Source organism: Otolemur garnettii, unplaced genomic scaffold, assembly GCF_000181295.1.
Source record: "Otolemur garnettii isolate 467f Iridium unplaced genomic scaffold, OtoGar3 scaffold00167, whole genome shotgun sequence".
NCBI lineage: Eukaryota > Metazoa > Chordata > Mammalia > Primates > Galagidae > Otolemur > Otolemur garnettii.
In genome coordinates this window covers 830,769-844,575 of record NW_003852562.1, presented here as the reverse complement: position 1 = coordinate 844,575, position 13,807 = coordinate 830,769, and the positions used below count along the sequence as shown (strand labels likewise).

Here is a 13,807-nt window from a genome sequence, read left to right as displayed (position 1 = left end):
GTTTTACATATCAGTCTAGTTACTTTTAAAGAAATTACTGCGTAAATTCATTTGAAACACGTTGTTATTAGAGTACTTTTGATTAAACAAAGATATGGTTCAATAAACAAGAGTTACTTTTCTTCAGGAATTCAATAATTACCTTATAAAAACAGAAACTGCTTCATAAGAGATTAGTGTGTATAAATTTCATTTTCATTTTTCTTTACTAGGACGGACATATAATGATCTGAATCAATATCCCGTGTTCCCATGGGTATTAACAAACTATGAATCAGAAGAATTGGACCTGACTCTTCCAGGAAACTTCAGGGATCTATCAAAGGTAACTTTTCAAATGCAAAGAAGTCAGTTTTCTTCATAAGGCTATAGTCTAAAAGCATTTCCGTCAGAATGTGTATATGTATAGAACCTCCACAGTTGACCACCTCCCTACGCTGACCGCCTCCTTAAGTTGACCTAATTTTTGTAGACCAGACATGTACCACATGTGCCCATCAGTACAGGAGGTCTAGTTCCTTATGGTGACCACCTCTGTGTGTTGACCAGTTTGTTACAGTCCCTTGGATGGTCACCTGACAGAGGTTCCACTATATATCCAATTAATATTTGTAAGAGAATAAACTTGCTTGTCTTCTCCTTTCGTAGCCAGTGTTTAATCTCATCGATTCTTAGCACAGGAACTAACTAACTACAAGAAGATAAATTAGTACTAGCATAGGCAAAATGAAATAGGTATGTGACAAGGAACAGATATTGGGAGAGGTTGCTTAGGTATCTTAGGTTCTCAAGTCAAAAAACGATGAAATTACTACAAAATGTGATGGCAGATTGTTTCTGTGATGTATTCTCAGTTGTAAGGCATATTATCATTTATTTTCTTTTTTTACTAAACACTGAAAAAACACATATTAATCTTGATCAGAAAATACACATACCCTATAGGGAGGCATAATGCTGAGAAGAAAGTCATTAAATTTGTCAATGATTTGTTTAGATAGAAGATATGGCCCCAAAATTGGCAAGAAAATGATACATAATGGGGATAATAAATAACAAACAGATTTTTTATTAGTTCACTTCATTTGTCCAGAGAAAACTTAAGTTTGAAATTCAGTAGAGAACTAGGAACTAAATTTTAAAAGCTGCTCTCTGTAGCCTAAGCTTACGTGGGAGCCCCGCCCTGAAGTTACATACTTTAGCCACAGTAAAGCCTAAGCTTATCCACGTTGAATTTATCCCTCTTTTCTATCAAATGTGATTGTCTGGGTTAGCAGTCTACAGAGGGCTAAAAGGTGTCTGTGTATACATTTGGTTTAGGGAAGGCCAGCTCAAAGGGCTTATAGCCAAGGGTCGTATAAGCCCTGCAAATTAGGGAAACGTCATTGAAACCAATTTAAAATTAATCCCACAGATAGTTTTTAACTCGGCATGCCTTCTCCTACCTTTGTTTTTGCCTTTCAAAGCTAGACCCACCCAAGTTGAAGTTCTGTATTGCACTACTTAACTACCATTTGTAATATGAGAATAATAGTATCCCATCTCATACAAATTGGAAGGATCAAATGACATGCCCATGTATAGAATGTAACATAGTACTTGGCACATAGAAGCCCCTCATGAATATTAGCTACCATTGTTACACATGGAATGTTCATTAGCCTGTTTGTAAAGCCTATTTACTAAATTTTCCATATTCTTATGTGTCATTCACTCTCTGGTTCTTTTATTTTATGTAACTCCCTTATCAAATCTAGCTGCAAGCCAGGTATAGTGGAACATGCCTGTAGTCTCAGCTACTCAGGAGACTAAGGCAACAGAGCAAGACTCCGTCTCAAATAAAATAAAATAAGTCTTAGTTGTAGCTCGTGCTAACTTTAGTTATAGACTATAAAGCAGTGGTTCTCAACCTTCCTGATGCCGCAACCCTTTAATTCAGTTCCTGTGGGTTGTGACCCACAGGTTGAGAACCGCTGCTCTAAAGGAACCTAAGAGATCAGTTAGCCATTATTTTAGTGAGAGTCATCGAGCTGGTAAAAAAAAAAAAAAAAAAAAAAAAAAAAAGAAGAAAGAAAGAAAGAAAAGAAAATAGCAATTGAATTCTAATATGCTTGCAAATAAAAGCTCACATAGCTGACAGAGATTGTTAGCTTACACAATATTTCGGTGTTACTGGTTCTATACTGAAAAATTCAGAGGAAGGTTTGGTTTTCAGCATCTATGAGACCAGCATTTACAGCAGGGACTATACCAAACTAGAGATGCATGCTCAGCTACTCTGAGGGGTTTGGACTCAAATGTTCTTAAAACACTACTAACTCAACTGAAGAAAATGTGGCACTCACTATGATTAATATTGATTATGGAAGGCATCTGGTAAAATATTTGCTGGTAATCACAGATTTTTAGTTTATCCATGTAGGAAAAATGAGATAAATTAAATGAGGAAGTCACTATTTCTAAAGTAACTGGAAGATACAAACATTCTTCAAGATTTTTAAGCTGATCATGTACTTCCTCTGACAGAGCTTTTCCTTCTGTGCCTCACATGTGTTCTTCTAATTTTATATAGTGCTAAATAAATAATAGAGGTAAAAAGACGGAGCCTAATTAGGCAAAGTGAATACCAACTGTATTTTTGCAAGCATGGAGTCCTTCATGCTGTAAGCAGCTGAACCCATGAGCTCTGAAAAGATAGATAGCTTTTTCTTCCAATTCTACTCTATCCCATGCTTTAGCAATTTGTTCTTTATATTCTGTCACACTAGCATGATAGGAAAATGTTAGCAAATTAAAGCCTCTTGATATGTTAATAAATTACTCGTGCATTGTTCCCATGCTTCACTGAATTTCTTAATAGGAACTTCTTACAAATGGGCTAGAAACCTAAGACTATCCTGTATGAAAATCATTAACAAACAATATTTTAATGTATGAAAATATATCTTATTTTATGCCTAATAGGAAAATGACATTTGAAGTCTAACAATGTAATTGAAAAACTATAGCGCATTATTATTGCATTGGAGAGATGCCCACTACGTAGTGCGTGAAATTCTTATAAGCAGTAGTACAAATGATGCTTTTAATGGAGACTTCGTTACCTTTTTGAAGTCCAAGGAAAAATAGAAATACTTTAATAATAACCTTAAGCAGGAATATTCCAAGAGATCATTACCTACAGAAGTAGATGTTTCTAAACAAAGTTTGGGAGCCCTGATCCAAGTAATAATTCCTAGCAATGAATAATTCCAGAATTTTTGTCAGTAAAGATGTAGTACCCCAAATAATTTTTAAATTCTTTACTGTGTAAAAAATTAAGAAGCTGTGAAATATGTAATCCTACAAAAGTCTAATATTTCTCTTCTTTGTTTACACCACAACATTGTACTGGCTTCATGAAGTTCTGTGTTGTTATCAATTAGGAAACTGTTGAAAGTTTCCAAAAACCCAACTCAAATTAGCTTGCACAATATTTCAATGTTATTGGTTCTATAACTGAAAAATTCAGACGAAGGTTTGGTTTTCAGCAAGATTTGCTCGGTAGTTCGGATGATACCACCAAGGAAACTTGTTCTTTCCATTGCTCTGTCCTGCCGTTAGCTGCTGTGGGCATCATACTCACCTCCCACCGGACAGCCTCTAGCAGCTGCGAGCTGGCCGATGCCTGTAGCGGCAAAAGGGGAGCAGCACGTCCAGACTTCAGATGATACTGTCCAAAGGGAAGGAGAGAATCTTGCCAGGTAGCTCCCACGGAAGGCAAAATCTCCTCTTTTCTGTCACAGAAAATGTCTCATTATCCATCAGTGCTGCTTAAAAGGGATAAGATATATTGGAGATGGAACCAGACAGTCATTTTCCATGCCTAGAACTAGAGGGAGAGCCAGGATCATATATGATACCTATCTAAGAATGGTAGAATAGTCCAAAAGAAGAAATTAGGACTCTTGTTCTCAGTGGAAGGGGGGCCAGTTGGTGCTCAGTAAACAATCATAAAGTAGCAAATACAATGTATCTGAGAGTTTCTTTATGATTTTCTTAATGACGAGAACAGCAAATAAATTACAGATTTATACACGCATAGCTACTGCATAAAAGGAGCTTTGCAAGGTACTAAGAGAACTTTATTGAATAGTCTTAACTTTCAAGGAATGTTCATTGTTCATGAGGAGAAAAAAACAAAAGGTAGCATAACACTTATTAGTTCTATACAATTATTATATGTGGACATTAACTGAAGTCAGGGATAAATTTGCCATAAAAGTAACAAAGCTTAAGCTTTCATGCCCCTCGATTTTCAGGGACATCTTGCATACATTGCCCCTGATTTTATATTCATTTTCTTAAATAGTCCTCTCCCATGAATTTTGTAAGTTTGAAGTGTTTATTGAAACTTTAGATGTATATTTATTTAGACTAAAGTATTTTCTGTTTACAATATCCTTACTCCTTCTTTGGTTCACTTAACTGAATAGCTGAAGACCACAAAAGCAAGAAATTTCCTTATTGGTAAGGTTTATTATACTTCTCATTTAGTTAGAGGCCACAGGCTCAAGTTTTATTTGTTGTATGTACAGGCTATTGGCTGTGTTTATTGTTTGACAGGAGGGAGAACAAGTGAAACCATCTGTCATTGGCCTAGCTTTTCAGTACTAAGCAACAGTGAGTGTAGAGATTTGCTTCCCCTAATTTATACAGATACTCCTTATGAAGATGTGACCTTGTGGTGAAATTTATCTTAAGACATGATCTGTGCTAGTGTTTTACTTCTTTACATATACTATTTACTCCTATGAACTTGACTCTTAAATTATAGCTGGTTACATGCCTTTGACTTGAAGTACAGCCTCTACTCATTAAAGTGTAAACAGAATTTTCATATTTCCCAGTCATGCCCTCTGATAAGTGAAATAGTTTCATCACAAAACCAGTCCTACTAATATTGACGTGAGCATAAAACATTACACACACACCCATTCATCAAATGGAAAAAATATATTTTGTTAACACAGGAGTTGTTTGACTGACAGATGATGATAAGCATAACCATTTTCCCAAATTATTATGCCACTTAAAAAAAGGAAGTGATAATGCCTTGAGGCTTTGAAATGTGATAATGCCGCAGAGTGCACTGAAGTGTGAACACTGCTCAACCGTCCACCCCTGATGCTGCCAAATGTCTGTATACCACACAGGAAAGAGTTGACGTCGTTAATGTAGGGAATGTACAATTCAGCCATCTAGAGCAAGTTTCTGTGATTATTTCATCTTTCTTTTTCACCACAGCTTAACAATAACTAAAATGAAATTAGTTCCATGTACTTTAGTATAATCTATCTAATGCTTAATTTTTAACAACAAAATATAAACTATGGGCAAAGCTACTAAGTGTATTAGTAGCCGACTATGATGATATAAAACTTAGTAAAAGATAAAAGAACCAATGTGTAAATTTAATTGTATACCATCTACCAAAAATACCTACTGCTAAATTTGAAATATTTGTCTAAATATATGTTGAAAGCCACTTTAACCTATAACTCATAGTATGTAGAAAGTTGTTTTTGTTAGGCTTGTTTATATGGCAATGCTGAAGAATTACTAATTTAAGGTTAGGTATTTACTGGCAGTATTCATGGGTTTTTTTTTTTTTTAATTTCAGGTTAATATGAAGGCACACATGATTAGGTGACAGTGTTTACATTTGTAAGGTAAAGTCCAAGTTGTAGCTGTGTCCTTCACCCAGGAAGTGTGCCATATGCCCACTCATTGTTCCCTTTGGGTTGGCCCTTGCTGGTCCCTCTCCCCTACCTTCTACTTGAATTTAATTGAGATTTTCTCTCAAGTGAATACACAGTTGTTAATCTACTAGGTTTTTTTTTTTTGTTTGTTTGTTTTTGAGACAGAGTCTCAAGTTGTTACCCTGGGTAGAGTGCTGTAGCTTCACAGCTCACAGCAACCTCAAACTCTTGGGCTTCTTAAGCAATTCTCTTGCCTCAGCCTCCCAAGTAGCTAGGACCACAGGTGCCCACCACAACACCTGGCTATTTTTTTGGTTGTAATCGTCATTATTGTCTAGCTGGCCAGGGCTGGGTTTGAACCCGCCAGCCACAGTGCTTGTGGCCGGCACTGTAACCACTGTGGTATGGGTGCTAAACCCAGTTTAGTATTGAGCACATATGACGCTTGTTTTTCCATTCCTCTGATACTTAGGAAAGTGTTCTCCCACTCCATCCAGGTTGCTACAAAAGTTATATACTATTTTAAATTCATGGGACATTTATTTAAATTAATAATTTTATTTATTCACTTATTCTCTTATTCCACAAGCATTTATTGCCAGCTTACTTTGCACCAGGTTCTAGAGACACAAAGACAATAAGAACCAGTTCATATTGTTAAGAATTTATGGTCATTTTTTCATTTATCTGGTATCCATCAAGCTATTTTCTTTCTAATCAAAAGAAAAGAAGAATCAAGAAAAATGCAAACAAAAAGTTGATTCAGAGACACTTTGGTAAGCAGAAAAAATGAGGTGTTTGTTTTTTATATCTCTGCTGTGGCTGGTTGAACACACATAATGGGCGACAGGGAGCTTTGTAGATTTACGCAGAACTTACAAACCAGTCCTAGGCTCTATCTGCCTGTGCTCTTTTGATTCCTTCCCATTTAGCCAATTGTCTGTCATTTCAGAAAGAGAGAAGAGAAAAAAATACTAGCTAGGGCCTTTGCTGCTTTGACAATTTTAGGCTATTAAAAAAGGAACCGAAAACCCCAGGAGCATTTCCTATTGTATGCTCCTGGCACTCCCTACAGAAGGGCAGACAGCCTGCTCTGCACACTCTGCTTCCCGGCCGCATGCCACATCTGTATCTCAAGGTGCAGCATTGTCATGCCAAACTCGGCCAGACTCAGTCTCCTTTAACCCTTCCTTTCTGCTGAAACAGAATATTAAATAGACGTGATCTTGAGACTGATTTGTAGCCCCGTCATTATCCTCCTACTTAATACTGACACATGAAGATTTAAGATACTCCATCATTTTTAGGTAAAAGTGTTTTCTTTTCACTAAAATATTTAAACTAATGTTCTTAGGAATTATTCTGGGATAACAGTAACAGCCAACATTAGGCCTGCTTACTATATACATCGGGCGTTTGCTAAGCATGGGTTTCTTGTTTTACCTGCACAACTCTGTCATGACTTGCACTGGTCATACAGGTCACATCTTTCACTTGTTAACTGTTGTTTCCTACCATACGTAGGTAGGATAGTCTCAAAATAAATAAATAAGGAAAGGCCTGATGGCTTATGGTGATTACCTTAGCATTTTGGGAGGCCAAGGCAAGAGAATTGCTTGAGAACAAGAAATAAAGCGAATCCCTGCCTTTATAAAAAGTAAAAAATTAGCTGGGCATGATGGCACGCACTTGGTAGCACCTGAGCTACTTGGGTGACTGAGGGCAGAGCATTACCTGAACCCAGGAGTTTGAGGTTTCAGTGAGCTATAGATGATGCCACTGCACTCCAGCTTAGGGCAACACAACAGGAGACCCTGTCTTAAAAATTAATCAATAAATAAAAATTTTTAAATAAGCCTGGTGGCCTATTATTCTTAAAATTCCAGCCAGGTGTTCAAGACCAGTCTGGGCAATATAGCAAGGCCCTGATCTATTAAAAAAAAAAAAAAAGTTACTAATAACTGGACATGGTGGCTTGCACCTGTAGTCCCAGTTACTCAAGAGGCTAAGGCAAGAGGATTGCTTGAGCCTAGGATTCAGGGCTGCAGTGAGCTATGATGGTGCCACTGCACTTTCAGCGTGGGTGACAAAGCAAGATCCTATCTCAAAAACAAATAAGTAAATAGGCCTGATGATTAATTTATCTTCTAGATGCTCTCCTTTCCTAAATGCCCACTTTTTATATGCTACCGGAAAGAAAAAGAAAGCGAGAGCCATTGGATACCTCCGAAGCTGTCAGTCCTGCCCGGGGCCAACATATCTATGAATGTGCTAGTAGATACTGCTACTGAAAATGCAAATTTGGATCAAAGATTATCTTTCTTCATAATACATAATTCTACCCTATGAAAAAGTAAAAAAAACGAAATACACTCAATTATAGCTGCCAAAATAGAAGTCTCAACACTTCTTTTTATTAATGCTTCATTACTTCAGGTTCTATTCCTTAACAATTTATTTGGAATTTGTGTAGTGATTAGCTGAAGTTTCATGTGATGAGGAAAGGCTGTATTAAGCAAATTAATAGTGTCTATAAAATTGTAAATGGGAAATTTAGTCCATTTAAGGGAACACAATTTTCACACATTTTAGAGAATAAGTTTTGAAATTAATCATTGACGCATTCTTATCTATTAGAATAACCTTATCTATTAGGATATTCTAACTTATTAGAATAAGTACCGCAGAAAAGACTTTGTTTGATTTGAAAGATTTTGCTTTGTTTTTGTGCTGTATTTCGATTGATTTTGACTTTTTATTATGAAAATTTTCAAGCATAAAGAAAAATACTAATAATAATTAATGCCCATTTAACCAATACTTAAATGTTGTAATTATTGACATTTGAGCATTCTTTTGTTTTGCTGAAGTATTTTAACATAAATTAAATATGTCATGATTTACCCCTAAATATTTCAGTATGGGAAATAACATTTTCCCATGTAACCAGAATACCATTTTCACATCTCACAAAACTTACAATCCCTGATATTATCGAACATTATGCCTATAATCAGGATTTTCCAATTATCTCCCATGAGTCTTTAAAAATTGTTTTGTGCAAGCCAGGATTCAATCAGTGATCACACAATCCATCTGAGTCTTCTGTCTTATGCATCTTTTAGGCAACAGTAGCTCTCAGCCAGCCCCTTCATTCAGGATATTGACTCATTATAGAGTGTGCCAGGTTTCCTAGAGAATATCTCACATTCTGGATTTGTCTTTTTGTTCCTCATGTTTTATCTAGTAAGACTTTGATATATCCTGATTGAAATACCAGTGAAGAGTAATACTAGAAATTTATATTTGGAAATACTTGGTCAATAAAGCATATTTGTCAAAATACAGACTTACTATAATTGATTAAAATTTAACAGAATCAAAATGTTCACATTTGAAAGATACTTATGTGCCATATAATGGAAAAATCCATCTAAAATGTTATGCATGAGATAACCAAATTCTTGATTAAACAATTAAAAAAGGAGTGTAAAGGGAAGACTAAAAGTCTCCATCATTCCCACTCCCTGATGGCAACTATTGTTCAAGCTGCATGTATAGCCTTAAAACTGTTTTGCTGAATATTTAAAAAATATATATTACATATATTATAAGATTTTAAAGAAAATCCTATATGCTATATCATACTGTTTCTGTAAGTGGCCTTTCTTAATCCTAGTGCTACTAATGATAATTTAATATTACCTCTAATCCATTCTCCATCAAACCATTGGAGCTAACTTTCTCAAGCCTAACAGATTTTATTTCTATCCCACTTAAAACCATTCATCAACTTTCAACTGCACTTACTCTGGTCTACAAAGCCCTGTGAGTGACCCCTGCCTGTTTCCTCACCTCATCTCATAGACTTTTCTTGATGACTCTGCTCTAAGCACACTGTCTTTCTTTCTGTTCCTTTAACACGTCGTCCAGGCCCCCCAGATCCTTCACACTAGCTTTTTCTTTGCCTTAAACTCTCTTAGCCCATGAATCTCATATGACTGGTTCCTTCTCATTCATGCTCAGGAGCACTTATTCAGGGGTGTCTTCACTCTGACCCAGTCATTGTGATCCTATAAATGATCAGTTATAAGTGCTCTACTGACAATTGAAACGGAATAACAGGATCACAGTGATTGAGTCAGAATGAAGACATCTCTGAGGAGGTGCCACTGAGCATGAATGAGAAGGAACCAGTCATATGAGATTCATGGCTAAGAGAGTTTAAGGCAGAGAAAAAGCTAGTGTGAAGGATCTGGGGGGCCTGGATGACGTGTTAAAGGAACAGACCTTATTTCTCTTACTTTAAGGTCTGGACTCATTTCTGACACAGTAGGCACTCAATATTGATTGATTGAATTTATCTTGGAATCTTTTGAAATCAGCCATTTGTAATAGCATATATGTATATCATCATTTATTTAACTAGTCCCTTATTGGACATTTAGACTACTTACAGCTTTTGATTTAAGAAATATCCTTATATGTGATTCTTTCCACATTATAAATTCCTTGAAGAGGAATTATTAGATCAAAAGTATGTATATTTTTGAAAAAATACTACCAGTTTACCCCACAAGAAATATATACTGATTTATGTTCACAGCAACATTATTATGACATATGTTTTCCTACAGCCTGGATAATGATAACATTTTAATCAAAAAAATAATTTTGTTTGACATTTTAACAGTTGTGAGTGTCCTTATAACTTACGGTTGCATGTCATAGAAATTTCAACTTAAACTGGCTATAATTTAAAATACAAAGTTTTTATTAGTACAAATAACTGAGAAACCTAGGGATGGGTCAGCCTAGAAAAACTGGATCCAAGTGCTCACTAGTGTCAGGCAAGACACCACTTTTCTGCATTGGCTTCAGTCTCAAACAGGCTTCCTTGTGTTATAGCAGTGATGACTTTGTAACCCCACTAGGAAAGCAGAGCGCTTCTTTCCCCGGATAGTTGAAGCAAAGTTACATTGGATCAGCTTGAATCATGTGCCCATTTCTGCAGTAACGGATGTGGATTAATAAGGTACCCATATGGATGAGTATGTTGATTAACAGGTCTAAATCATATGCCTGTCCAAGAAGTCACGTAATGAGGTCAGCCACCTGCACCAGGTAGACCAGAAGTGGGGAAGAAGCAGTTAATAAGGAAGGAGGCATAATGCCTGCTAAACAGAAAAAGAAAGAGAGATCCGTTACATTGTAGAAGCTGGTACTGTTTTCTCCTACATATGTTGGAAATTGGCATTAATTTTTCCATGAATTTCCTATTAATATAATTGGCTCATTTATTTAATTAGATTGTTCATTAGCTTCTTACTGATTGGTAACAGCTCATTTCTAAGGAAACTAGCTCTTTATCCTACGCACTATAAATATTTTTGAGTTTTGCCTAAAAATTTTGTCTGAAATTTCCACATGGAAATTTTGTACAATAATACCAAACTTCCGTATGAAAATTTTATATAATAATACATCATTGGGTTAATGAATCCTCATCTATATAGCTCATCTAAAAAGAGCTATGTTAGGTGTGAGATTATAGAAGTGAATAAAAGATGTGGAGTATCCTTGAAAAGCTAGTCTACTCGATAAAAAAAGGTTCTAAACTTGCCTAGCTGTTACCAGATGGTGTCCTGTAAGTCTTCATAGATGCAATTTGAACTGCTTCCAAAAGAATGAGTTGAAGTTCTTGATTAGATTAGAAGGGGGCAGGGAATTTACTTGAGCACAGAACCTTTTGCAGATATGTTTCTACATTGTCATAACTGAGAATTTTTGGAAAGATGATGTGTAGTTCTTGACTGAAAAAACAAAAATAAGAATTCTTGAAAACTCTTCAAAGGATTTTCAAGCCCTTGATTATTATAATAAAAGAGAACAAGATAACTTAGCTACATCGTAGTATGTCCCAGGCTCAGATTGGTTAAGAGTGTTGAGATAACTGAAAGCTATCATTAGAAGCCAGACAGATGAATCACCTGCACCCAGCTTCAAGCTGTATCTAGCACAAGTCAGCGGGTTCTGTAAAATGTGTAGCCCTAGCTAGCAGCATGCTGTTGATGTGAGTTTCCTCAGTGTCCTCACCTATAACATCAGAGAGTTGGCCTAGTACACCTGTAAGGTTCCTTCTACTTCTGAGGATCTATGATTAGATGAGGAATTAAGAAGGCAGTTATTGAGGAAAAAAAAATCACATCAAGACCAGAATTTCATATTTAAGAATGAAAAACAAAGCAGTGGTACAGAAAGTAAAGACCCAGGTACCTGTTTCCCTGCTATAAAATTAGGTTCATAATGAACACTTTACTGATGTTGGAGACTTATGGAAGTCAGTCTAGAAAATAGAAGTGAATTTGATATGTGTGGTATCATTAGCAGTTGCAGTAGCAGTGGTGAACTCTTGAACATTTTATGTATGCTGGCTGAATATTCCTTATCTGAAATTCGTGGGATCAGAAGTGTTTCAGATTTCAGACTTTATCAGATTTTGAAATATTTACATATAAATAATAACATACCTTGGGGATGGAACCCAAGTCTGAGCACAGATTTATTTGTTTTATATATACCTTATATACATACTTTTTTTTTGGCCCGGGGTTGGGCTTGAACCTACCACCCCAGTATATGGGGCCAGTGCCCCACTCCTTGAGCCACAGGCACCAACCACCCTTTATATACATACTTCAAGGTAATTTTATACATTATTTTTTAATAATTTTGTACAGGAAACAAGTTTGTATTAAGTACTTATGTATGGAGTTTTCCACTGATGACATTGTGTTGGCACTCAAAAAGTTTTGGATTTTGGAGTATTTTGGGTTTCAAATTTTCAGATTAGGGATATTCAACCTATATATGAGTAGAATCCTATTATCATTAATCTCATTATTAAAAGCAAGTCTAGTTTTTTATGATATATTAGAATTCATTGTTATTAACATTGCTTTGATTAGATCTGATTTCTCCTTGAAAAAGTTTATCTTAAAAATTATAATCCACTTTGATGACATTGATCATTGAATAAATCAATCCCCATTTATTTTTATTTATTAAAATCATTCTAGCTCTAAATTCAATCTTTTATTTTTCTCTAAAAGCCCTTCTAATGTCTCACATAATACCATTTATCTAATAAGTATTTTTTATTTATATCATTTTTATTGGTGATTTTTGCTTGTTTAATTTATATGTATATAGTACATACATACGTGTTGTTAGAAAAGGATTTAGTACAACGTGCAAGTTGTTATAAAATAGAAAAATATTGAGAGATTGAGGCTAAGAGACTAGAAAAGGAAAATAAGTAAATGAAACAACAACAAAAAAGTTAGCCCTCAGAAATATATATCAAAAGGATTCTCACCAGAATTTTTCAAAGTCCAAGTCTAAGCAGCACTGCTTCTGTTGCGGGTTACCAGCTGGTAAGAAAGACGGTCATGAAAGCATAAAAGATATCGTTCTGTCATTTAAAAAAAGAAAAAAAATATATATATATATAGACACATATATAGAAAAGAAAACACTGGAGTAAACAAATTTAAATAATTCAATTTATAATAGTTTTTCTCAGAGAACTTGATAATGTAACAGGCATCTGTCAGGATTTTTGTTGAATACAATAAAATCACGAACTTTTTTTACAAAAACAAATCTTTTTGTGGCACTTAAGTCTGAAACAGGATTTCTCTGTTTTGTATTCAAAGAGGGGAAATTAGGCAGCATGCAAGGCCTTGAGCCTGAGTCCCAGCTACTCAGGAGGCTAAGGCGGGAAGGTCTCTTGAGTCCAGGAGTTCTAGACTGTAGTGTGCTATGCTGATCAGGTGTCCACACTTAAGTTCAGCATCAATACATAAATATGGTGACTTCCTGGGGGGCAGGGGGCAGGTTGGAAGCAGAGCAGGTCAAAACTCCCATGCTGATCAGTGGTGGGATCATGTCTGTGAATAGCCACTGCACTCCAGCCTGGGCAACATAGTGAGACCTGTCTCTAAAATGGATAAAATAAAAAGGGGAAATTGGACTGGGTGTGGTGGCTCACAGGTGTGATCCCA

General features: G+C 35.7%; 1 protein-coding gene across 1 annotated transcript in view; it reads left to right on the top strand.

Annotated features, from left to right (window-relative positions):
* Positions 1 to 13,807, top strand: part of NBEA (neurobeachin) — a 719,303-nt gene that overhangs the window by 610,363 nt on the left and 95,133 nt on the right. Inside the window, exon 45 of the mRNA XM_003800132.3 lies at positions 213 to 325. Coding sequence (XP_003800180.1) covers positions 213 to 325 — 113 coding nt within the window. The remainder of the gene's footprint in view (positions 1 to 212; positions 326 to 13,807) is intronic.